The sequence below is a fragment of the Myotis davidii genome, unplaced genomic scaffold, assembly GCF_000327345.1.
Source record: "Myotis davidii unplaced genomic scaffold, ASM32734v1 scaffold62, whole genome shotgun sequence".
NCBI lineage: Eukaryota > Metazoa > Chordata > Mammalia > Chiroptera > Vespertilionidae > Myotis > Myotis davidii.
The window spans coordinates 3,778,873-3,791,065 of NW_006295180.1; the positions used below are offsets into that span (position 1 = coordinate 3,778,873).

At 35.1% G+C, this 12,193-nt stretch overlaps 1 protein-coding gene across 1 annotated transcript in view; it reads right to left on the bottom strand.

Annotated features, from left to right (window-relative positions):
* The window catches only part of HIVEP1 (human immunodeficiency virus type I enhancer binding protein 1), a 178,630-nt gene that overhangs the window by 21,717 nt on the left and 144,720 nt on the right, over window positions 1-12,193 (bottom strand). The window contains exons 5-8 of the mRNA XM_006769734.2: window positions 12,078-12,193; window positions 8,080-8,213; window positions 7,193-7,368; window positions 2,503-2,604 (exon numbers count right to left, since the gene is read on the bottom strand). The exon at window positions 12,078-12,193 is cut by the window's right edge and continues 10 nt beyond it. Of these exons, the coding sequence (XP_006769797.2) occupies window positions 2,503-2,604; window positions 7,193-7,368; window positions 8,080-8,213; window positions 12,078-12,193 (528 nt within the window). The remainder of the gene's footprint in view (window positions 1-2,502; window positions 2,605-7,192; window positions 7,369-8,079; window positions 8,214-12,077) is intronic.

Sequence of the window (12,193 nt, forward strand, 5' to 3'; positions counted from 1 at the left end):
GCTGCGGGGTCTCCCCAAGCGACTTCCCGGTGGCTCACCAAGACATAGAAACTCCCCGGGCATGCAGGCGCAGGCTCCTGATTTCCTTTCGATGTGCATGAATCTGGGCACCAGGCCACTAGTGTCTCTCTCTCTCTCTCTCTCTCTCTCATCTGAACATCTTCCTTTACTCCTTCCATATTAAGACAGATGTCCCATCGAAAACATCTGAATCTCAGAGGGAAGGGCGGGAAGAGATTAACCAAAGATCTTATATGCATAGTAGAGGCCCCGTGCACGGATTTGTGCACTGGTGGGGTCCCTCAGACTGGCCTGCAGGGATTGGGTTGAAACCGGCAGTCTGACATCCCCCTAGGGGTCCTGGATTGCAAGAGGGTGCGAATCTGTGCACTGGGCCTCTAGTTTTTTATAAGACCCCTCTTCTTGAAGAAGTAAAACATATAAGAGTATATATTATAATAATAATACCTTTCACATTTACATATGTTCAGGTATCAGTATTTCATATTGCAACCTTTATGCCTTTTCTCTTCTGTGGGCAATAAAGACACTTGCTGAAAATGTTACTCATTTTTCCTAGCTTTTTACTTCTGAAATGCTCAGCATAATAGAGACACTGACAGAGAATTAAACAAAGACACTGACACATAATTAAATTCCCAACAATTAAAAAATTAGCTTTTATATGTTGAATCAAAAATACCAAAAAGCCCCCAAATAAAAAATACAAAAACCCATAAAAAAAGAGATCAGGTTTGTGGTTACTAGAGGCAGGAGGTGAGGGGAGAAGGAATTAGAGAAAAGGTGGTCAAAAGGTACAAAGTTCCAATTATAATAGAAGTACTAGAAGTAAAACATGATAACTATAGTTAATAGTGCTCTATGGTATATATGAAAGTTGTTAAGAGAGCTATTTGCTTTCTCTTTTTGTTATATTATAAGAGATGATGAATTATAAATAAACTTACTGTGGTGACCATGTCACAATATGTATTTAAGTTATACAACTGTGCTGCACATTCTAACCTTATACCGGGATTTATGTCAGTTATATTTCAATAAAGCTGGGGAAAAATCAATAAAGCTTTTGATAAATATGTTCCTCGGACAAAAAAGTTACACATGTTAATTGGGTATTTTTAAATCCTAACTTTGCCATCCTTAATATGTAACAAAGCATCAAATTGTACATAAATCCTAAAAAGCTCCATATTGTCCTAAATTTGTTATGATTATCCTTTTCTTCTTTTAAGAATACATCAGTTTATTCTCCAAAAAAAGGGTTAAAGGCAGTCCTTTCCAGTGCTTCCATGGTACATCATTTCAACTGTACCACTTAATATGTGAGTCCCCTTTCTAGCATATTTAGAAATAAATTCAGACTGATTCATTCAGTTTGTTACCTGCATTTTCAATGATGTCCTCACCATTTTTTTCTTTGGAAAAGTTATCTATATCAAACTAATGTTCATTAAATAAAACAAGCAAGCAGGTAAATGTTTAGGACATTTTTCAAAAAAGCAGTAGGACAACTTTTTTCTGTTGTTAATTGCTTGGGTTTAAAAATGTCGTAGGAAAGGAAAATTCTATTCTCTGATTGGTCAGAACAGATAATCGGGTTTACTTTGCTTCAAGTTGATTAAAGATAAATACTTTCATTTGTTGAATTAACACAGTTAAGAAAACAATTGGTTAAGTTTTCCAAAATAGAAAACACTTTGGGGAGCAAGCAAATGTTCTATTCCACAAATGTTTGCAGAGCAGCTACTGGGAGCCAGGCACTCTGCTAATAGCTGTGGGTGAAGCAAAGATTATTCAGTCATCGATTCTGCTCATGTATGCTCAACAGTTTCAGGGGGGAGGTAAGGTAAGCATGTCAATCATCACAAAATAAGGCAGAAAAGGATTCAGTACTTCCAGGAGAAAAACTAAAATATTTTAGGAGTTCAGAGAAGGGAAAAATTGCTTCCCCCAAAAGTAGTGTGGGAAGGGAAAATCAGAGAAGGCTTCGTGACAGCAGTGGTATGAGCAGATCTTGAAGGAAAGGAAGACTTCGACCAATGCAGACTGGAGCCAGGTTTGTGTGGGGGGTGAGAGGCAGGGTGCAGGGAGGGCTGTATAGTAGAGAGCTGAATCAATGTCAGGTAAGCAGGAAATCCAAGCATTAGGGTAGGTAAAAGACAGAAAGGAGAAAGATGGGTAGAGGCTATAAAGTCAAGTGGTTCATACTTTATCTGGTAGGCAAATAAAAACTAATAAAGACTCGAGGCAGAGGAGTAGTATGATCAGACACATGCTTCAGGAAGATTAATTGGACATCAGTGGGGAAGATGGAGAAGGAAGACAAATTAGAGATGAGCAAACTGAGGATTCTATCGCATAATATAATGAAAATAGAAACTAAGCAGTATCAATGGGAATGGGAATGGGAAGAAGAATATGGATGCAAAAAAATAGTACATTATAAATAGCATTTATGAAAAATATGGAATAAAGCCTTACCTGATTCTTCTGTATCTTGTTCATCTATTAAACCTACTGAGACGCCTAAATCCACACATTTCTTGCTATGTGTCTTGGACTTCATGTGTTTTGTCAGATTTCCTTAAGGGAAAAGAATGTTTACTAAGCTTACATAGTATTATTTTGCTATTGCATTTGTCAACACTGGCAAATTCCATTCCTATTTCAAGTGAAAGTACAGGTTGTGGTCATACAATTCCAATGACTAAAGTTTGGAAAAAGAAAATATTGGTGTCTATATGTTGTAGGAACCTTGTTATTTATTAGTAATAGTTTCTCTTTTTCAAATCTGACTTTTCTACTTTGAATAATGTCTTCTTTGGGTTAATTTTCCAATTGCTTCTGCCTGGGACCTAAATGGTTTCATACCACTAATTCTGGACGGGTTTTGTTGGGGTTTGCTTTTCAGCAGGTAGCTTTCCCCCCACATGGGTCCACAGTCCTGCACAGGGAAGCCAGGGTTATTTCAGAGGCCTTGAACGCCACTTCAGTACCAGCATTAAAACTCCAATGCTGTAGGCATATATCTGGCTTTGAGGGCTTTTTTTTGTTTGTTTGTTTTAAAGCATCTGTTCAACATGCTATCTTGGAATTTCTTTTTTATTTTTGGTACCTAGGAATGAGCCTTTTTAAATTTTGAGCTTGACTATTAGAAACTATATTTGGTTGTTATTACATTAAAAAACAGTAATTCTGAGTGTTTGGAACCTAAGAAAAGAACTCCCTGCATTAAGTTCACTTCACCGTATTGACTACATGTCTCACAGTAATATCTCTAAAGGTGTGTTTCCTCGGGCAGCTGGTGTATGGGCCTCTGTAAGTATTACCAGGGTAAGTGGGCACCACTGGGCATCTTGCCCGAGGCGTTCATAAGTGCAGGGGAAGAGCTCAGATTCCTCTGGGGATACCAAGCAGAAGACCACACACACACACAAAACTGTCATAATGGGAAAACCATCTCCTTTGAGAAAATAAAACCTACATACTGAGTTTGGTAAGCAGGGCAAATTAGCATTTGAGAATAAGTTTTTAGAAAACCTAAAAATGTCTCAATCATCCGTCTAGGGGTTGGGCTTGCAATAGTTGAAGGACCTGCAAAATTGCTATATTTAGAGAGCCTTGATTCCACTAAGAATGCACTAAGTCAGTGATGGCGAACCTTTTGAGCTCGGCATGTCAGCATTTTGAAAAACCCTAATTTAACTCTGGTGCCGTGTCACATATAGAAATTTTTTGATATTTGCAACCATAGTAAAACAAAGACTTATATTTTTGATATTTATTTTATAAATTTAAGTGCCATTTAACAAAGAAAAATCAACCAAAAAAATGAGTTGGCGTGTCACCTCTGACACGCGTGTCATAGGTTCGCCATCACTGCACTAAGCCCATGGAACTGGTCACACTTGTTCAAGCCAACTGTTGCATTAGATAGTATGCACCACATCCCATAGCTTAGTGCATCAGGGTTCAAGTAAGAGGGTGCCCAGGCCAGGTAATGTCTAGGATTCATCAAACTCTGCCTAGCTCTATGATTCCAGAGATAACATGGCTTAAATAGGTTGGCCACATCTGACATTTACTTTAAATAAATTTAAAAATAAAAGATAAAGCAAATATGACAAAGTATCAATAATTATTTTTAAACAATGGGCATATCAATGTTTATCATACAAATCTCTACTTTTTTGTATGCTTTAGAATTTTCACATTAAAAAGTTATAAAAAAAAATGGTTTGGCCAGGTTAATTGGCTGAAATTTCCACTTACAGTCAAAATACTTACTAGTACAATAAAAATATTGCCCAGATACAATGTCCAGTAATAATTTCCTTTCAAATGCTTTTATTCTTTAAATAGATAACCAAATAAGGTTATTTCCTTTCTAAAAAGTTAATGTATAATTGTAACTAGGCATATTTGGGAATATAAGTTTTTAATAAGCAAATTTTCTCATAGCTTGAGCTATTACTATTAATCAATTTCTTAAATAATTTAAAATAAAAAAAACAATTTGCATTTAAATATGCATATTAAAATGCAAACATCCCCTAGCAATGCTATAAACTTTGTGCATTAATTTAATAGATAAAATTATCAACAGATTTAATAAACATTCATCTAAATCCTCTGGAAAGCATGAGAGATTAAGTTTCTGGGTTCTTATAGCTACAAATAGAGTCTAGCTTTCTATCATATACATGGAACTAGCTCCTACAGAGATGCAAGCTCACTGAATAGTTCCTGTTGACTGACCTTTAAAGCAGAATAGTGAAAGCAAATAGATTATTTTGAGAATGTACTCATAAATAAACTAAGAGCACAAATGATGGAGGACAGATTTCTAAGTGTTACCACCAGAAGCATCAATTTCTAACACTGCAGATCATTCCCTTGGTAGTATTTTGTTCTCTTTGCATATACATGTATAGCCCATGTCATTTCATCACTATTACTTTTGCTTAATAACCAGACACGTTCAATAAGTAGAGTTGAACTGGCAAAGAAATAAAAGTAAAGGAGAGTAGGGCAAAATCTACAGCCTAATATAAAATAAGTGTATTATTATTTAGCTACCTTTAAAGGTACTATGGAATCTCTTTTACATGTATTTGTAAAATCTAGACTGCTACCAGGGAAACTGATTGTCATAGCAAGAATAAGGAAATATTGAATTTCTAATATTTTCTTTACCAGTCACAATAGCTAGGGTAGCTTTCTTCAAATAAATATTTAGCACATAATCCATATGAATTATCTGACAAAACAAAAAATTTAATGTGAATTCAGATATGCAGCATATTAGAGAAATGCAAGATATGAACACTGCTAACATACAATGATCACTTTCCAGGGGCCATTACGCTCTGTCTACCATTAAACATCTAAAATTGCACATGATGTTAGTTTTGAGTTATTTCACTAAGATTAATACTTGGTGATTCATAATATTCTTCTTTGCCAAGGAATCTATATAGTCTCATTTGCTTTTCCACAACTAAGTTTTCCTTCCTTTCTTGGTCTTATTTTATGAACATTTTTTAATATCCTAATTCCTTCCCCTCCTATTGAGAAAAACCCATTTCATATTATACTTTGCTTCTCTTTATTGGTAACATCATTCTGTACTTGGTAATTTTTTTATTAGTTATATTGTCCCATTACTAGTGTTCTGATATCATAATAGAAATTAATGGATGTTTCTTAATCATAGAATTAAAACAAATGAAAAAAAGCAATACATTGGGTTAAAGATCAAAGCACTTATCCTATTAAAACCTTCACAGAGGACCAGAAAAATCATACCAAAACCCATCCTCCACTTCGAGAAGGATCTACATCACAACCAAAGGATTACAGAATTACTGTTTTCCCCAACTCCTCGTGATTTCTTGAAACTTTTTAGAAATATTAAGGCTATCTGAAGAACGTTTTTATTTTATTTTATGTTATCATTCTTATTTTAGATACTATTGGCATTTAAGAACTACTTTGAAACTACTTAGATGCTACATATTATAACTCTCTTTAAATGCCAATAGATACTAGTCAAGCAATGTAATAAATTTTGCTAAAGAGGTAATCAATCTTTAAGACAAGAGCTGCAAAGACAACTAATAAAAAAGCAAAGCAAATGCTAACTCCAAAAAGATAAAAATGGACTCTGTAAAATTATCAATTAAATAAATTTTACAGATACAATCCTTTCAGACAGATGATTTTATAATTGCATTGTTTTAGAAAGATTCTTATTTTTTAAAGGGTGTTACATGAAATTACAATTTTAAGTAACAAATTTTCACATAATGATTTATGAACAAGGGGCCTAATGGAGAAAGTAAACATTTTAGTGTAGTATATTCATTATATGCACCAAAAAATTTGTAGAACGTAAAATTACCTTATCAATAATAAAGACTTAGAATTTAAGTAAATTACAAGGTGGGGCAAAAGTAGATTTACAGTGTTCTTATGGAAAATAATACAATAATTAATAAATAATACACGAATAAACTCTGTTTTGTGTACTCACAAACTATAAACCTACTTTTGTTCCACCCTGTATAAAGAATACGGAAAGAGTACTAAATTAATTTTAATGACTAGCTTTGAGTTCTATAAACATTGAAGAGTACAAAAGTTAGAAAAATTTTGAAGCTGAAATTCAACAGAATTTGGGTTAAAAAAAATCATGTAAAAGAAATAGCTGTATGCCTAAAATCAGATAATAAAACATGAATGTAATCATAAGTTTAATGCAGTTATTATTTAAAATTTTTCCAATCTCTTAACACCTAAGTAATCAAGAAAATTGTAATCATGAAAATTTATTTTTCTTCTTCAGCCCCAAATTAAGAAATTTTGAAAATGCCTTAGTCATCATACTATTCAACTGTAATTTGGGGAGTAAAATAAAAAAAGGCAGTTGCTCCTTTGAAAATGTTATTTTTATTATGTATATATATTCTAAAAGCATGTAATTAAAACTTTTCCCCCCCAAGAGGTCTAGAAACATAAAGATAAAAGGCTACAAATGTTGACAGGATATAATTAATATTAGTCTCATTTAAGCTACTGCATCATTTGTCAAAGAATATATAAAGTTGGTTCTTAGTGCAACTAGCTCAATGCATATAGAAAAGAACCACGAAGGAATGTTATCTCATACCTTTTGTCTTAAAGGAGAAGTTACAGTAAGTGCAGTGGTAGGGGCGGACATCTGTATGGGTTCGTATGTGTTTCTTTAACATGCTAGGTTTTTTACAACGTATTCCACATTCTTCACAAATGTACTTTCCTCTTCCCCTGCCTCGGACATATACATACTCTTCGTTTGATTTATATCTAATTTAAAGAAAGACAAAAAAATAGGGAAATTGGATAATATATCTGAGAAAATATTGATAATTAAAATTCAATCTAAAAAGTAAAACAAGGCACAATTTTTAGACTCAAGCAATATAAATTTTATGCATGTACAGTAACAGAATATTCCAGCTTTTCACATCAACACTCAATACTCTAATAGCTAATTCTAACCAAAACACCTTATTCATCAACATTAGACTTAAATTTAAAAATATTTCCTCTTTTAAGTCACTGGGTTTAAGTGTTCTTTTAAACTTTTAAATTCAATCACAACAACTATAAATACTGAAATTTTTCTGAGCGTCACAATAACTACAATTAACTTTTACCTTTTAGGTTTCTCAGAACCAAATACACAGAAATATCAAATAGGCAATGAGTTCATCTCTCTTAAGAGCAGGTTTTCCAAGTCATTGTTTATTATAAATCAATGTGAACCTCAAGGTTCACTCTGAAAACTCCTAGGATCTACAATGTTTCCTAAATAGTTCTTACTTCCTTGAACAAAATGGAATTATTGAACATAATACTAAATATATATTTTGCCATGAAGATTCTGTTAATAAGCTGAGATACCTTACAATATTTATATAAAATTGCACTGATAATTCTTTATTTACATGAAAGCAAATGTACATTTAAAAAGTAAGTTTAAATGTACATTTAAGAAGTAAAATTTGTACTTGCCCTCCATCAAATATTTTAATTCTTCTTGGTTCACTTTTGATTAAGGAATTTTCTTTATCTTGCTCACTGTTAATTTCAGAGGCATCTTTAATGCTGAATTCAACTACTGTGGACTTTTGATTACCTAATGCTCTCTGGAAGGAAAAAAAAAGAGAAACTAATTTAATAAAACTGAAAACATTAACACGCTAATGTTTCACTTGGAAAATAAACAGTGTACACAGTTAACTTCAGGAAATGCATTCCAAGGAAGTAAGAGGTTAAAGGTTAACTGCTTTATCTCCTCCCTTATCTTTAATATATCTGTGGTAAATCACAGCAAACCAATAAATCTTATGCTATTTTTAAATCCAACCACAGCCCACTGACACCCCAAAATGCAGGCTTTACAACCACCCACTCTGGCACAACATGAGTTTAACAGGAACTTTTTTTTAATAGACTAAATATTTCTTCTTCTTCTTTTTTTAAAATATATTTTATTGATTTTTTATAGAGAGGAAGGGAGAGAGATAGAGAGTCAGAAACATTGATGAGAGAGAAACATCGATCAGCCGCCTCCTGCACATCCCCCACCAGGGATGTGCCCGCAACCCAGGTACATGCCCTTGACCGGAATCGAACCTGGGACCTTCCAGTCCGCCGGCCAACGCTCCATCCACTGAGCCAAACCGGCTTCGGCAATATTTCTTCTTATATCTAACTAACCACTCATACTGCAATTTAAGTGTATTTCTCAGAGTTTATTCTTTGGAGATGGCAAAGAGCTAGTCACCCCTTTTGATATAATAATGTCTTATACTACCAAGAAATATGACTAAATCCCCTTCAAATTCAATGAACTGCTAAGTTAAAGCAGTTAAGCCCCCCTTCCCAATATTTTATTCTTCTCCTTCTTAATTTAAACCATAATCGTGTTTCCTCTATCTTCTCCAAAATTCCTGAGTACTGAGAATTATGAGACACAGAAATGGGTTAGTTTTTGGCCTGATAATAATGAAATCTCTAGAGAAAGCTAATGAACTCAAAATGATTACACTGTGCACTCTTCTATAGAAACATTATGGTAACACCACCTTAATTATAACTCTATACAACCACACCATTCACAAGTTTTCTCAGTCCTCACCCCATTCCACTCCCACATGTCTGTGAGGCAGGCAGCACAAGGAGATTATATAGTCACTGTCCAAGGTCAAGTGTTAACAGCAAAGGCTTAAACTCCAACCTCTTGGCCAATTCCAAGCACAACGTTCTGATGAAGGGCCTCTTTGTTACAAACCTGCTTTAAAAATTACATCACCATGTGGACAGCTATCTATCATACCAAGATGACTCAACAGTAAGTGGCCATGGACAGAGGGCCTCTGTGGCCTTAGAAAGAGGACCTTGGAAAGCCCCTGCTCCTACAAAACCAGAAATAAAGTAAAGCTGCTGGACTGAGTTTCTCAAAATGGCAGTATGAAGAGGTAATGCCATGCACCTGACAGGTAAAAACCAACCATCTCCTTTTCTTTTCCTGGTAAATATATGTTTCCCCACCACTTGCAATATACACACCTTGCTTTGACTTTATTTATACCTTTAACAGACATCCTAATTCCCACTTATCTTTTGCTCACTTTCTTACCATCAAAATCTGGTTACTATTAATTTACCAGTTACCAATGAGCTAAAGGCTAAAGTGCTTACCATTTCCTTTTTCTTTATACCCTTGACCACCCAATGGCATTATATGTTGGTGACACCTTGTTTCTCCTAGTAATCCTTTTACTTTAGCATTTATCTGTTCTTTTCCATTTTGAATTACAAGCACATTATTAACATTTGGGTTGTGAATTAACAGTCAACTCAAGGGCTAATCCTCCATAGCCACTTTCTCATATGACTCAAGTCTCCAGTGGTACTAGAATTGCTCAGTCCAAACACTGTGTTAGTCTTCACATTTATTTGACCTCTTGGCTTGAACAGCTTTCCTTGAAATACTGTCTTCCTTGATCTGTGTGATACCACTTTTCTCATAACTTTCCTCCTCCCTCTATTAACAATGTCTTTCAGTTTCTTATGTGGACTTTCTTTATCCATTCAAACCCTTTACATAGTAGTGATTCTCTAATCCATTCTAGGCCCTTTCACTTTACATGTCCCCTGAGCAATCTCATTAATTACACCGACACAATGAAAAATCTCCACACCTTCTACCTGAGCTCTCTCCTAGTTCTAAATCTGAATATATGCATTTCCAGAGGCATTTCCATCAAGGCACTTGGTACTGAAGAAAAGCCACTGTTCAAAGGCACTTCAGAAATATACATGAAGCTCTGTTTAAAGTCTCATGATCAGGTCTCCTCTTCTAAGATTCTTAATTAGTACATCTAGAATGAGTCTGAGCATTTAAAAATTAAATTCTGAATGGTTTGGATGGACCCTCCTTCACTGAGAAAGTATCAATAGCTCTCCACCACCATGCATACATTCTCTGGTTTTTACCTATACTTCCAACTTCGAAGTATGTCACTGTTTCAAATTTACAACACCTTCTAACCATGAGAGACTCCTCAAAGTTCTTTAAATGAACCAAGTTCCTTCTCACTTCCATGTCATTCATCAGACTCTCAAAATTTCTCATTCTTATTTGCCTAAAACTAACTAAATAAATAAAAACCCCTATTTTTTTTTAAAGACTCAGCTAAAGTCAGCACTTTTGGAATACTCCTCAACCTAGTGATAGTGTCAGAGACTTCCTTCTTTTAAAGTTGTGCACACTTCTATTATAATACTGAATTATGGTATTTTCCTATTGATGAGCATAATTCCCTAATTTATGAACCTGTATTATATGCTTGTGAACCTATAGAGGTCAAGGACTTAAAGTATAATTCTGAATGTTCAGAGTCCAACACAATACTCTATCTACCCATTTACCTACCTATTTATCTACTTATCCATCTATCCTTAATCACTTAAATTATTTTTCCTATTTTATAAAGCCAACAACTCTAATAAGACTGATTCCAACTTACTCTATAAATTGTGAACAAATCAAGTAATTATCAAGGGTATGAGTTAGTTATGTTGGGAATCCTCTTTAGCACTAAGATGATTCTGAGAACTGCAGAATGGCTGTCTGCTTATATTTCAAAACTAGAGGCCCGGTGCATGAAAGTCATGCACTGGGGGGAGGATATGTGTACCTCAGCCCAGTCTACATCCTCTCCAATCTGGGACTCCTCGGGGGATGTACCGGCAGTCAGACATCCCTCTCACAATCCAGGACTGCTGGCTCCCAACTGCTCACCTAATCGCCCATAACTGCTTCTACCTGCCAGCCTGATCATCCCCGAACCACTCCCCTGCCATCCTGATCGCCCCAACTGCCCTCCCCTGCCGGCCCGATCACCCCCAACTGCCCTCCCCTGCCGGCCTGGTCACCCCTAATTGCCCTCTCCTGCTGGCCTGATTGCTTACAACTGCCCTCCCCTGCCAGCTGTCTTGTGGCGGACATCTTGTGGCCACATGGGGGTGGCCATCTTGTGTGAGGGTATGATGGTCAATTTACATATTACCTCTTTATTATATAGGATGACATATAACAATTTTCAATTACTCACACCTCTGTTCCCCTGCATTAGTAAGGGTAAAGCATAAACATAATCTCATCCTACTTAACAGTAAAAATAAAACCTTCATGTGGGAGGAAGATGACAGTAAGACCATGATTACTGTACTATTAAGACTTAAATATTCATCTGAGAAAAAAAAGTGCTCAGGGCAAATTATAATTTTCAAAATATCTCAAAGTAGAAAGGACTTCAGCTAACCCTTATCAGTATAACTCCTAGCTAGAGCATATTCATCATCCTTTCTTTCAAATAACTACACACTCATAAAGCTCAATGTGTCATTCACAACTTCAAATTAAAGAATTTAAAGGCATCAAGACATGTTAAAACTCATTTGCACAAACTATTTTTAAAGATAAATAACCTTTCGAGTACCTTGCTTAAGTTGCTTTTCCACTTGCTTGAATAGACCAATAAATCTGATTTGGAACGGGTGGTTATTGCTTGACAATACAGTGATTTTCCAATCTTCTGTTTTGAATTAAGGAGGG